Here is a 14,990-nt window from a genome sequence, read left to right on the forward strand (position 1 = left end):
TTCTGTCCCGTTAAGATGTCATCTCCATGGAAGAGCAGTCGTCACGCCGTTATTACCGAGAGGCGAGTTTAGACGCAGTGCTTTTTGGCCGAGTCATGTGCGTCGTGAGCTCTTTTGCTTGCGAGACGGAAACAAATTAAGTGGTGCTTCATTCCATTTTTCTGTTCTTGTATTTGTTTTGTTTTTGTTTCTTTTTACGGGAAGATGGCCCATAGATTATTGTCGGCTTCTACTGTGGCATTCAGACCGCTAGCAAACGAGGGACGCATTCTTCAGCCTACGAAACGGAAGTTCGCAACTTGCAACAACAGCGGAACTGAAAGGAAAATGCACCCTAAGCGTATTAAGGGACAAGCATTCGCTGCCGGGATTTTCGCGAAGTGCGGGCGATTGCTTACTACGCAGAGTGTCCTTCCAGGCGCGTGACTTCCACATCTAATAGCAGTCGCTGTCATGTACCGCATTATGCGAATACTATTTTGCCGGAAACGACCTCTAAGGCTCTTCCTTGTCAGCCCCGTTCAGAAGGAGATTTGCAGAGCCACGGTAGGAATTCTAAGTATTTCAACCGCGCTCGTGCATGGCGTCGCGTCTGTGACAACACGAACGTTTGTCTGGTCTCCGCATACGCCGTGATTTGTTTAACTAAACGAGGGGAGACATTAAGCTTCTCCTCGTTGAAAGCCACATTCGCCTCCTATTTTGAGCGCTGAAAATGTTGTTTGACGCAAAGCATAGTTTTTTACCATCAAAACTATGATGCAGATATTAGAATGTTGTTCCTTTCGTAGTCGGAGACCAAGTACCTGCGAGTACGGCACAAGTGTGTTTTCCCTTGGCGCCCGCACCTCATAATGCTGTAAGTTGCACACATTTTCGTCGCATTTTTTTACTCATGTGCAAAAAATACTGGCATTTTTTTTTTGTATTGATAGTACCCGCAAAGGCCTTCCTTCCGAAGGTATTATATGGCACAGCAAACACAAAAATGAGTATTAAAATTGTAAAATAATTGAGCTCGAGCTCGGGAGAAAAAGAAGTACACATTACGTGGGAACATATTGTAACCTAATAATTTTACTAAACAACCAAGCAGATTTAAGCACGCATTTCACAGATAGTTTTGTATTATCACCACGAGTTTGTTTCACCCCTTCTTCCGTTCTATTATACTTTTTTTTTTTGCGGTTCCGTTACCATGCCTGCCGTTCTCTAATCAGGCAGCAAGCCAACTCGCAGTTCATTTTGTCCGGTATTAAATCAAAAGGAAACTGCTAGAATAAATTAAGGAAAAAAGTGTACTTTTTTCATTTCTGCCAAACTGCGAATTTGTGCAGTAATGAAAGGCTACTTCGCGAGTGTACCGTAGCAAATCTACGCCGGCACTGCATGGGTCCCAATGAGAACCCATGAAGCCCACTACAACAGGCTTGATTGAAAGGCAGAGGAAATCAGTTTTCCGCTTGGAGTCACACCCTGACAATGGGAGAAAAGTTCCTCTCCGCTGTTTGTTTGTTGGTCATCAGCAGAGGAACAACGTAGAGCTCAGAACTGGCAAAATGCAAGAACTAAGGAGAGTTTGGTTTTTGTGATTGGTGCATATGCAGTATGTCCGCAAGGCGAAGCGGAAACGGCAATGGGGATCTGTTTGGCAAATGAGCGCAAAGGACATTACTGCAGCGGAACTAACCCTGGTTGCACTAGCATTCCTTTTTTTTCTCTCTCTCTCTCTGCTGCAAGCAAACTATTCAATCGATTACAGCTCCCGGAACAATACCTTGCGTTAAGGTTTTCTAGTTAGAGTACGTTTGCGGCCTCCATGCCAGCTGCAGTCATGTCGTCTCCTTCCGGCTCCTTTCGTTCTGTGCCGTTATTTCTTCTTGGTCGCTGTCAGGGAAAGGCAGAAAGTTGTTCTTCGTCCCTGCTGAATATTTTTTATGCGTAGCATATTGCAATCACTCAGTTCAGCCCTTGGGTGCGGCCGGGCAGCCACCAAACCACGTGACGTGACGTCACGAGAGCCGGAGGAAAAACCGTAGGTAAAGATGATGGCGATTCTTGGGGAGAATTGCAAACACAATAAAAAAAGAAAACAAAACAAAGAAGAAGAAAAAAAAACAAAAAAAAACCAAAGAAGGAACAAAAAAAAACCGGCTGAGCATGGTGGCGGTTGCCACCGCCCCGTTTCAAAGGGGGCGCTCCTATCCATCCATCCATACGTCACGGAGGAAAAGCTGCTGAGAAAATCGAGTGCCGCCAAGCAATACCTCGCGCAAAAAGACCGCGCAATATGCAACGCATTCTTGGCTTAACCAAGCTAAGCCTGGGCATCTTTTTTTTTTTTTACTTTGGTTTAGTATTGAAATTTCTCGCCTTCTCCCAAATGTTCTTTCCTTTCATTTCATGTGTATCTACCCTTTCTTATGACCTTTTACTCACGCCTTCAATTCCATTTCGTCCCTTAATTTGCCCTTTCTTGTTTCTTTTCCTCATTGTGGGTTCTCTTTAGCATTGCTTGATTTTTTTGCCCTCTTGCTTCCTTCCTCTGTATGGATATCGCGGGTTGTCTAATTAAAGCAGTTGATGTTTTTATTTTATATCTTGTCTTTGTGTCTCCTGATAAGCCCTCTAGAAGTTCTGCTGGTAACCGTCGCTTTCCTACGCTATCCATGCAATTTTTTTCTTCTGGTCAGGCTTCTTCACACCACCCAATTATGCGCTTATTCTCAAACTTACTGCTTGCTCAGCTGTCCAGCTATCATCTCGTTATGGCACTACGGGACTACAGAGTGCTATTGGGACAGGTCAGGCCAACGAGGAGATCCAATTCTATAATGCCTCTGTCGAGTGTGCTCAACAATTATTCTTTTTCTTTACTTCGTACTATACCGTACTCAATCCCATCTGAGACTCGGGCATATTTCGTTAGTAGCGAGCGTGTTCAAGCTCACCTAATGCATGTTTCCCCTTTGCCTCCTGTTGAATTAGTTGCAAAATTACAGTCAGCGTGTTTAATAACTTAGCTGTGCCGGGTTGTCTTCGGCCTACTTCCGCCTAGTGTTGACTAGGTGTCTTCCGCCTAGTGTTTACTGACTAAACCGTCGTCGACCGACGGCACGTGGTGAAGCTACGGGTAGCGGTTTCTAAAAAAGAGGAAAAGACCTACGGAAGAACTGAGATGCCTTAAGGGCCCATCAGCTTAATGGTAACAAGTGGAGTAGGCAACCCTGTACAACTTTTTGTACCTCCCTTTCTCTGCTGTCTTATATTCTTTTTAACTGTCATGCCCTGTAACAGCTGCTTGAACGGCTCCTCAGCCTCATCATCATCAGGCTGACTACGCCCACTGCAGGGCAAAGGCCTCTCCCATGTCTCCCCAATTCGCCCTGTCCTTTGCCAGTTGCGGCCACCGTATCCCTGCAGACTTTTTAATCTCATCCGGCCACCTTTCTGCCGACCCCTGCTACGCTTGCTTTCCCTTGGAATCCACTCCGTTACCCTTAAGGACGAGCGGTTATCTTGCCTTCGCATTGCATGCCCTGCCCAAGCCCATTTCTTCCTCATGATTTCGACTGGGATGTCATGAACCCGGGTTTGTTCCCGCACCCACTCCGCCCGCTTCCGATCTCTTAACGTTACACCTCAGCGTATCACTCCCGAAGTTGAGGGGCTGCGGCAAAAAAGTGCAGTAGCCTCCAGGGTCCGCAGTATCAGAGCGGCATCGGTCACTAGAGAATCCTTTCAGTAGACATCATTCAGAGCGTATTTGCTCTGAATGATGTTAAGAGCATCTGATACTGAAATCTTCATGCACCGCGGACGGCGACTCTGCTCTGACCGCAAACTTTCATGCCCTTTTTTTTCTTTCTCTTCCTTATTAAAGGATTTCTTTAAACATGCTTCGGACCGTTGATATTAATCTTTAGTTCATTAGGCACCTTGAAGTATCAACCTGAAAAAAAAAATCGTGTCAAAAAGGAAGACAGAAACGCCACCAAAGGTATCTGTACACCATGTACACCATATTTACACCATGTGACATTAACTGTGTATAGTCATTGAGTGTAGTTTTCATTTTGGTACCATCCCTTTTGATATTCAGTTCACTGTTAGTTTTTTCACCTTGTTTTGTTTTTATCGCTTTTATGGCTCTTTGCACCATGTGACGTTGACTGCATCTGACTATCTTTGGCACTGCCTTCCTATATATTGCGCGAGTTTCGCTCAATAAATTCAGTTGTCAGTCAGCGCTCTTTCCTGTCACTTCCTCGTTTCGCCTTCGGGCTTCTTCTTTCGCGCTGTTTTCACCAATGTCTGTATCTGTAGTCCCTGACAATCCAAGCTGAAAGAACCCTAAATCGCAGCGATGGTTACTGAACAGCGACGGTTTACTGAACAGTGCTTCCTGTGGAAGCCGAAATGTCTATAAACCTTTTTTTGCAAAGTACCTTTGGCGGGCGTTTCTGTTTTCCTCTTACTGCGAAAGCAATGCTACTGTATCCCATCCCCCCTCGCGGTAATCTGGAGTCTGCTAAACGTAGGCCTCTAGACAAACAGAGGAGCATGCACCGTCCAGAAGCACCACCCACCCCCTACCTCCCCATCCCAACCACCCCCTAGCTAGGGGTTGCCCACCGAGCCACCGCCACCCTCGGCCCACCTTAACCCCCCAGAAAAGTGCTGTCGCGTGTATGAAACCTCGGCTAAGAGTAAAGGAGTCAAAATATGCGTCGGGGCCAAATCCAACGTCTGTCGCGAAATTCTCGCATCAGACGTCTGCTTGTGCCGCAAAATTTTTAACATAATTTATTGCCCTACCAGGTGGGATGTCATGAAACAAAAAGTTGTGAGGTTTCGACGTAGTTAAGCCGAGTAGACATGCGGCTTGAGTTCATCATTCGCATCTTCTTTCTCGCATCTGCATGTGCACGCAACCGCGTTTCTCGCTCTTCATCTTCACACCCTCTCTACACTCGGCAACAGCTGGTGCGACACCCTCCTCCCATTGGTTGCAGCTGGCGCGAGTATCATCCGAACTTACCCGAACTTCCTCCCATTGGCTGCAGCTTGCGCGACGCTCCTCCGAACTAACCCGAGCTTACCCGAGTTACTGCGACGCTTCACACAAGACAAGGCAAGATAATATTCTTGCTCTTACTCGGGTTTGGTGTCTGAAGTAGAGCTTTGGCACTAATATATTTCATAAGAAAAGAACTCCTGCACGTGTGCACCCAAGAGCTTTGGAGGCGAGCTCCAAGCGCTTGTTTTGAAAATCGTCTGTGGCGCAGCGAGCCCCGTGCCATCGGGGAGAACGCATGCATAGGAGTCCTTCCCAGCGGCGTTCGAGCTCACCGTTTTCGTTTCCTTTCTTCCTCTGTATTGCTCTCTGTGCAGGTTTCTCGTTCCTCGAGCAAAACTCTTACGCAGGCCGAGTGGGTGCGCGACGCACGGCCCTCCTCCGCTCCGCGAACGCCTAATTAATATTCACTGAGAGCGCACTCAGGCGACAACGTGCCGGTGCGAGCCTCGTTTTCGAGACGTCCGGAGTGCGGATGCCGCCTGTGCCGCAGCCGCGTTGTTTTTTTTCGGCGAAGGCCGAGTGTGGCGCTGGCATCGGGACACCGTCGCCGCGCTTCCTTCGGAAAAACAAAGCAGCGCCGCTGAATGGGGAGATACAGCTCCGCAGGGAGTCTCTTTCTGCGCGCAGGCCCCCCCCCCATGCGTGCACAGAGTCGCGCACTGCTTCGTGATTTCAGCGGGAACCCGGAAAACGAAGGGGACGTGGCTTTGTATTCATACGTGCACTCTGAGTTTGTTATTGGCTTCCTCAAGCACGTGCTTGACCTATCATCCACTACTGAAGGAAACGAGGAGACGTGCTGCTCAGGAGTTTCAAAGTATCTATAATTCTTTGTGGTTTGTTGGCTTTTTCAGTTTTAACGTTTACTTGTTCTTGGTAGACTTCTTTCTTTTTTTCCTTTCGAACAAAATATTTTTTTTTTCAGAACAGGTTAGCACGGGTTTGATTCCTTCCCTATATACGAAAGTTTCTTTTTTATCTTGTAAATCCGTTTGCTTAGTTCGTTTTTTATTCCTCTGTGCTTTTGCGCGCAGCTCTTCTATGCATTTTCCTCGTAACTCACTAGGGCACACTTCACTAATTGTGATATTGTTGCTCTACGTTGTGTTCCTACGTGTGATTTATATCATTTTCTTTTGGTCATGAAACAGTTAACTACGAAGGTGCGTATAGAGAGCACTGAAAAGGGCTGCCAGTATTTCAGTGTCAATGAGTTATAGCTTGTCAATAAACGGGTCTCATTGATCGGATCAGTGTGTCGAGGTTACTCCATTTGATTGTTCAGTGGACAGACGGGAAAGTGGTTTAATCAGTGCATCACTCAACAGTTCTAGGCCTTATTTTTTAGACCAGCAGAGTGGTGGGTGCGAATATCATGGCGCTGAATATTACAGGAAGGCATACTCGCTCCTGCGCGCTGCATGTGTGTGCGATGCGGAGCAGCTGATCAACGCGCGTTTACTTCTACTTGAGGCGTTTTGCAGCCGACCCGTTTCCTTTCATTTCCAATTTTTTTCTCTCTCTTTCTCTCCTTCATCTGTTTGTGCCAAACCCAGTTCACCGTTCGCGCTTCTGCGTCAGCTTCCGTTCCGGCATCCTGTCTGCCTACATCTTCGCGTCGTACCTTTTTGAGCGCCCACTCCTGCCTGAGGAAGTATCCAGGCATTCCGGAAATTGAATCGAATAGTACAACCGGAGAAAAGAAAGTGTACCTTACGATAAGAGGGCTATTGTGTCATCTGTGTGCCTGCGGTAAGAAAGAATGGTCGTCTTTCTGTGTATACTGCTCCCAAACACCTACTTTAGCATCCGAGTGTGCGCGCATGCTTCAGTGTGCTTTGTATTCTTTGTGTGGTTGGTTTTAGCTTCTCTTTTGGGCATTAACAAGGCGCTAGGCGTAAAAAGAGTATCATGTAGCAGTTGAGAGTTGGTCCTATCGCCGCAAATGTCTTTTCAGTCACACTTGCTCATGCCTCTTTCTAATGGCGTCATTTTTTTTTTCTCGGAATGACGAAAAAGCAAAATGTCAGGTTAGTCAGCTGATCTGGAGCAGCTTCTTGCATGGTATAAGCGAATACGAAGGGGCTGTTATTAACGTAAGAACATAAGAACTAGTCTGTTATGCAAGCATTAGGCTTACGCACCGCTGCGCCCATTTTAGGTGCCGGTAGTAGCCGGTGTGTATCGCTGACGATAATAGTAATGCCGGGTGGCAGAGAATGACTCCACCGGCATATGAAAATTGGTTTTGAGGGAATGGAACGGCGTAGTAACTACCTCACTTCTTGGTGGACACCTCAACCGCGCCGTGAGGGAAGATATGAGCAGGGAGTGAAAGGAGAAAGAGAAACAGGTGCCGGAGTGAAGGGCTCCGGAATAATTTCGACCACCTGGAGATCTGGGGCGTATGGGATCCTCCTGTGTCCCGCTCGTAGCGCGAAGAAAGGGGATAAAAAACTATAACTATGAAATTGCGTGACCACAATACTGAATAAAATTGAGCGAAATCAAAATTTAAAACACGGAATCACTCACATCAACTCACTCCTACACCGTGAAAAAGCGCGAACGCTGTCCAAAATGCAGTTAAGACAGGCTGACGCCGGCGCGAAGAATCATATGCTGTCGTGTCGGGTCTGCTACTGTGCGGCAGAAGCTAAACATCGTCTTTCTTTGTGAACTGTAAGACGAGCCGACAAATAATACATGGTGAGTAATATAGCATGGAGACAAATCAGGTAGAACTTCACGCAAGGAACAGAACTGAACAAAGCAGAAAGCATCAAATCTGGTGGATGTGAAAATATGCCAATCCCCGATTGAAATTCGGCAAGCAACCAATTACAGCAAGTATGTACATAGGCTTCCTTATGTGTTTAAATATTTTCACCTCTTCTTTGACCAATTCACTGCCTTTGAGGCACCATGTAGATGACAGTCTCACCGAGATCTCGCCGCCGGTAATGTGTTTATTGCTCTTACGATAGTTATGTGAAAATTATAGGCTTTATCCCTTACCTCACTCCACATCTCTTGCTTTGTCTTAACAGCTCGCGGGAATCTGAGGAAAAACTCAGTGCGCCACTCGCATTAAGAGAAACTGAACGAGAGCTACAGCGGTGCACTGATAAACTATGGGACGAAGCTGTCCTTTCTCTTCGATCGTTAATGCGAATAATGAGCGCATCTCAATCTGGAACCGCTTAAATCGCAGAAACCCGGAGCTGTTCTTTCCTCGCGTCCAGCTTTCACACGGAGAGGAGAAGCTATTTTCTCCGGAGATTTCTTTTACTTTACTTTCAGAGAGAACATTAGTGCGGAGTACAGAGGCGCCGAAGGCTAAACGAGTTCTTCGAGCCGGACTGGTGGTTCCAAGCAAAACGCTGCCCAGCCTGGTGGAGATTAAAGACAAGATGACCATCTGATTGCCTCTGCGACCGAATCCAAAGAAAAGATAACAAGCAGCTTTTAAGAAGGATGAGCTCTGACGTCGTTTAGTGTTCGTCCTCGTTGCTATCTACCAGTAATGATGGGGCGAAAACTCGATCCACTGCTGACGGGCACTCCTGCCCAATCACGGTAGGAGTTTTCGGTCGCTGTCTATTCTCGGGATGTTCTTGCTTTGAAAAGACTTATTTTTTTTTTTTCACTTTTTCTTTAAACTCGTCTACGCTTTGTAGCCCGTCGTAACTCATTCACACGGTCCTTAGACCGTAGCGGTTGCACAAGCCAGCGCTCAACGAGCGAAAGGAAGTGCCAAGGACGTTCACGCAGCTCGCTGGGTTACGCAGCCCCCTAGCGGGACAGGCTGCTTTTATAGTACGCTGCGCGGCCCGTTAGAGCAGCTTCCCAGTGTGGCTTTAAGTCCCCCAGGGCGCGCGGTCGTCTCCGTTCGAGTGTGTCCAGCGGTCCCTTTACGAGTCGGCTCTCTGAGTGGACGTGATTCCAATCGCTGAACTCCTAAAAGACCGTGAGGAGAGGATGGCGAGGGAACGGGGCATGGGAGGCGCAATGCGGCCGAATCGGTGACACTTCACTTGGCACGCGGGACGCCGCGGGATGAACTGAACCGGGGCAGGAAGGCCCGAGTACTCCCATTGGGAAGTTTTTCCTCCAACCTTCCCTCCTCCTCTCCGATCATTCGCCTCCTCTCCTTCCTTCGGTGTAGTGTTCAGTGGACTGTACATGGCCGCGCCGTAGCCCTGCCAATGTGTACGGATGTCCTCCGGGCGCGGTCCTTATTCTGTCGAGAGCAGCAACTCATGTGACTCGGCATCCGGCGCACGGTATACGTAGCACCCTTGGGCGAGCTTCACCGCAGGATTCGCATGCTTTGTGGGAAGCACGCGCGCCTGCTGTCGGAGAGTCTTCTTGAGAAGACACGGACAACAAAACTGGGAATGGGAGCTAGCGTCGTCGAGATTTGTAAAGCGACGTAACAAACTTTAAAAGCTTATCGAATCTGTTTGGTTCAGAAACCTACGGCTTCACGTCGAAACCGAAGAAAGAATGAGCCTTTTGAGAACTCTGGTTGCTTCAACCGCGTATGGTAGGCAGAGGTCACATGACGCGTGAGCGATCTTTATTTGTTTTTTACTTGGATAAGTTGGTTGGTTTACGGGGTTTAACGTCCCAAAGCGACTGAGGCTATGAGAGACGCCGTAGTGAAGGGCTCCGGAAATTTCGACCACCTGGGGTTCTTTAACGTGCACTGACATCGCACAGTGCACGGGCCTCTAGAATTTCTCCTCCAAAGAAATTCCAGCCGCCGCTGCCGGGATCGAACCCGCGTCTTTGGGGGCAGCAGCCGAGCACCATAGCCACTGAGCCACCGCGGCGGCACTTGGATAAGTGTATCTGTAACAGTTCCTAGAATAAACTACGGCAGCAGTGTCTCAGTGGGTTGCAAACGATAGCTCCCCCGTTCACTTACTCGTCGATCAGAATGTGATGCCCATGCGAAAGCGCCATCTGCTGTCGTGGGGCTCAATTTGGCACCGAACTTGTCAGTCTTGCGGTCTGCTAGTATGGTAAACTATCGTAGTGTCCTTCCTTCCGGGCGGGTGATGACAAAACTCTGGACGATCTTTTTTTCCTTGTAGCGTAAACTATCAGCGCAATAAAGCAGGCCACAGAGCTCACTGGTCGCGCGCGGTTATCGAAGTCCTTGTCGCTAATTGTCGATTCTGTATTTTTCACCATAACCACCGAAGACACCAACGACTGCAACGATGGCAGAGTCGATTCAAGGCGGCGAGTTCCAACTGAGTGACGAGTTTGTGGTTGGCCTTCTAATAACTCTGCGCTGTTCTTGAACATCTACCCTACACCCCCAGCTCTTTCTTTTTATTTTTTTAGGAATTGTGGAGTGTCTTCGTACATACACTGGACACATGGTGCTGTTGTTGTTTCTAGGCTGAAAAAAATCATACGCTCTTCCCGATAATCTCCCCGTTCCTTGCAACGGTCAACGTCGACTGTAAACGCGACGCGGCAAAAATTAGTACGAGACAGGTCTGTGTCACACGTGTTTATATAGAGCACAAGAATACGCAGCATTAAAACGATGTCGTCACTGTGCTGCATCATGAATGCTCAATCTAAAACCCGATTTAACACTCTCTTCGAGGTTGATTTTCCCTTTTCTGTCTTCGGTGCGCTCTTCGTGCTTCGCTTTTCACCGAAGGCAGTGAAACGCGCTAACCGTAATCCTACTCGCAAACTTCCAACGACGCAGTGCTAGTTTCTCTTCGTCCGGGGTAGAGGAAGTCTACCGAACCTCCCCGCATCCGGTCACCTCGATCTTTCGCGCCCGGCTGCCACGCGATACTCGAGCAATCGGCCCAGCAGCATCCGGCAGTCAGCGGCAGCCCAAGAATGGAACTGGGGTAAAGAAGCAAAACAAGAAGAGAAATCATCAGAGAAAGAAGGATGTCGCGCTTCTCCCGTAACGCGAGAGTGCCGCATCCGCCCGGAGAGCGCCGGTAATAATGAGAAGACGGATCCCATAACCGACTCGGTCTTCCCTCCTCTTCCTTCCCCTCCCCTTCCTCGCTACGCTCACCCATGATTGTGCGCTACACGTCCTCGTCCCTTCATCATCAGTCCTCCTTGGCTTCGCCAGCAACGGCCTCGCCTGCTGCCCGTATTCCGCCCACGCCCGATCTCCTCCCCCTATACGGGCCACGAGTACACGCGCCTCCCCGAAGGAGCTTCCGCAGCGGTCGCTGCCACTGCCTGTTTGTCCCGCCAGCTACTAATCTCCTGACCAGCGTCGCACGCTTCATCGCGTATGGATGGCACCGCGCAGCTTTCTTCCCGAGCGCTGATCTTCGCTGCCCGCTCCGCTACCCTGCCGTCCACAGCACGTCCTTGCTGGCTGTAGTCGGGAGGAAAAAAAGAGGGGGGGGGGGGGGGGGATGCCGAGGAAGCGGTTCCTGGACCCGGCGTTCGGAGAAGCGAGGGTCGGCAGCGACGAGATAGAGGGTTGATACATGTCCTCCCTTTGTTCTAGCTCGCGGGGACGAATCCCGCTGAGGCCGCAGTCGCGTATCTCGCTGTACGTGTGCGTTTGGGCTCGTGCCATCTCGTGCGGAGAATGCGACGATCGGTCCAGCGCGCAGAGGCGCCTAGACATACGCACAGACAGACGCAGTCGGGGATGGAAGTAGCGCGGGAGAGGAAGATGCGGGCTCATCGCTCTGCGCCCTAATCTCTCTGATGATCGCGTCCTCGTCTTCTCCCGACACGGTAGAGACGACACTCGAGAGTGTTCATATGTATGCGCAGCCTAGTAATATACGTGCCTACTAATATATACATGTATATATAGAAATGTACAAGTGTGCTTTTATATGTTCGTGGCGTACTGAGCTCTGTGTCTCGCAGTTTCTAATCGATGTTCTCCTCTCCCTCTCCGCCTTTCGCAGTTGTACGACCGCATCAACACGAGCTCGTGCAGCCCCATCAAGTGCCCCCCGTCGGACGCCTGTGGTCGGGCGAGAGACGTGAGTGCCTTGCATGCTTGTAACCTTTTCCAGTGCTATACCCTCTTTCCACTCCCTTCGTTCTTTCTCATTCGCTCCCCTGTCTTTCTTCCTCCTCGAACACACGTGACGTAGCGACGTGCCTCCGCCTGTCTTGAGCAGGCCCTCCGCCTGCCTTAACCAGACGCGCGCGGGTTTTACGTAAGGTCGAAAGAACGACCTAGTAGTGAATCCTCGGGGAACCCGGAAGTTGGGTAGCAGACTACGTTCTTGGTTGGACACGTGGCGGCGCTGCTGTTTGTCTAGGTCGCGAAAATAAAGAAAAACAAAGCTAGGCACGGTTGCCATTGTAACCACCCTGTTTCAAAGGGGGCGCTCCTATTCATCAATCCATCGTTGCTGAGCTGAGTTGTAGCTTGCCCGGACCTAGATGAGGGATGTACCAGTAAGTCTGAATTCGGGACATCACGTGCTTGCTAATCTGTTTTGTTTATTTATTTATTTATTTATTTATTATTTATTTATTTATTTAAAGTGTCCTTAAAGCCATCGAACGAGAGTATTACAAAATGGGGAAAGTGGGGAAGCAATCCCTAAAATGGTAGCACCAACACAAGATTTATAAAAATTTAATATAAAGAAGCTTAGAAGGGGGCGGCAAATAGTTTGGTGGGCGGATGAGATTAGGAAGTTTGCGGGGGCACGATGGCCGCAGCTGGCAAAAGAGAGGGTTAATTGGAGAGACAAGGGAGAGAGAGGTCTTTTCCCTGCAGTGGGCGTAGTCAGGCTGATGATGATGGCCTTAAGTTGATGCCGTCACGTGGTGTGGCGAGCCGCCATGAGCGCAGGCAAATCCGAATCGAATATTGTTACGACGAATATTCGCTACATGTGCGAATATTCATTGTTGTGTGATTCCAGGCAACATGAAAGTTGTGAGTTAAAACAGTTTAGTGTTTCAAAGGAGTTTAATCTTATACCCGTGCCATACGCGCACAAGAAATGGCTGTAAATGCTTAGCGCCTTAAGCTTGTTAATGCCATTATTTTCGTCGCTGGTGTTACACGTTCCTTTTTAAATGTCATAATACGAAAGTCACGATGACGATAACGCCTTCAAGGCAGTCAGAAATTTTACCTAAATATAAGCTGTCATAATGAGCACGATATTTCTGGAATGCTGTTCAAAGTGATGTAAAGATTATTTTGCGGAAGAAGAGGCTGTTTCTGCTTGACAAGTCGAAAAGTAGCCACAAGTTGTTACTAAGTTTGCATGCCTTTCTGCGTGTGGACTGCGGACGAGAGTACATATTGCTCGGGCGAATGAATTATGGCGAACTCAGCAGGTCGTGCATGGCAGTAAGACTAATGCCATTAAATTTCAGTGGGTGGCACCGTGTGAATGGTTTTAAATATTAAGGCAATGAGCACTTAAAATGGCACTAAATGCCATCAATGACATTAAATTTAATGGCAGTAAATTTAATGGAATTAAATTTGTCTGCGTGACGCGGGTATTAATGAGGTAAATTCGATCTGAAAAAAAAATTGGGGCGCAGTATATTTCGTTTTTTTTATGGTAGCTGTATGTGAGACTCTTTGCGTTAAGACTTCATCGGCACGATGTATACCGTAGCTGAAAACTCTTGCCTTCACCTGTTACCCAAAGCTGACAAAAAGTTTCAGGCCTCTTTTTTTTTTTTCTTTAGAATGCTCCACCACGCTTCATTTCCAGGTTTTAAGTGACACCAGCTGGGAAGTCTAAATAATAAGCAGCGCTCTTGTGTATGAACGAATACATAATCACTTCCGGTTGAGCATTGCGTGGATTCTAGAAACGAATCTAACGAGAATGTCTTGGTAAAAGGGCAGGAAGTGAAAGAAATGCGCATCCGCATGCTTACGAGTTTCGAGCACTCTCTAAGCCGCAAAGAGACATCGGTAAATATCGGCAAGAACAACAACGCTTCTTTCTGCGTCCCCGACGTGCGACGTGTGCCAACGCAGTCTGCCCAAACATGTACTTCTGTCAGCATGCGACTTTGGCGTATGGTTGCGATCACAATAAAGCGGTTAAGCCTAACTGTCACTTCTCTATTTTTGTGTTCAAAAACAGTCTTATCCCCACAGGGTTCCGGACAGGAAACCAATGCTCCCTTACTTTCAACCCTGATGCGTAGAATGGCCGCTTTGCTTTGTTGCTCTCCATTTCTGGCCCTATCAATGCATCAAGTGACGTTTTAAACCACGTCTCCATGCAACTTGAACAACCCGGTAAACCCTGTCGCCCATGTTTACATCTACTGTTTCGTGCAGAGCAGGAAAGGAGCTTAGAGAGCCAGGATCGGAACAATGGGCGATAGCTGACCGCGCTGAAGCCGCTTCGTCCCAACCGCCTTTCTCCAAAATGTTGCCGACCCCATCGTAAACGACGCAAACAAAGATAAGATCATAGATAAGAGCGATCACTCCGACCCCTTCCATCGACGGCCAGACTTATGAGACCCCATTCCTTCCGAAAGTAACTGGGCCGTCGCAGATAGCTGACGGACTGAGTCTCATTGTGGCTCTCGTCTTGAGTCTCTGAGCTGGCCGCCTGAACACGGGTCGCGGATAGTGCAATGGATGGTGTGACACAAGTGGTCTCTCTCCCAGCTAGCACGCTGTCTACGCCACCCTCACGTGGATGCACTTCGCAGGTGCTGGAGTGGATCCAGGACTGTCCAATGGGGACCACGCCAGACATGGAAGAGCTGCAGACCATACTGTGCAAACCGCACGTACGGGTGAGTCTTCTTGCTTTCCTCCCATCTAACACCCGCTTGCGGACTTTGCCGCACAATATGGAAGGACACAGAACGCAGCTGCAGCACCGTCGAAGATTGGCGCAGCGGTCGTTGGTGGTCAGTGCCCTCACTGTGCGCA

At 48.6% G+C, this 14,990-nt stretch overlaps 1 protein-coding gene across 4 annotated transcripts in view; it reads left to right on the forward strand.

The window, feature by feature from the left end:
• The window catches only part of CASK (peripheral plasma membrane protein CASK), a 629,306-nt gene that overhangs the window by 539,984 nt on the left and 74,332 nt on the right, over positions 1-14,990 (forward strand). For all 4 annotated transcript variants that reach the window (XM_089546010.1, XM_089546012.1, XM_089546011.1 and 1 more), the window contains 2 exons: positions 12,010-12,087; positions 14,765-14,851. In XM_089546010.1, the coding sequence (XP_089402136.1) occupies positions 12,010-12,087; positions 14,765-14,851 (165 nt within the window). The remainder of the gene's footprint in view (positions 1-12,009; positions 12,088-14,764; positions 14,852-14,990) is intronic.

Source organism: Amblyomma mixtum, chromosome 5 (genome assembly GCF_055824585.1).
Source record: "Amblyomma mixtum isolate Tamu chromosome 5, ASM5582458v1, whole genome shotgun sequence".
NCBI classification, from domain to species: domain Eukaryota; kingdom Metazoa; phylum Arthropoda; class Arachnida; order Ixodida; family Ixodidae; genus Amblyomma; species Amblyomma mixtum.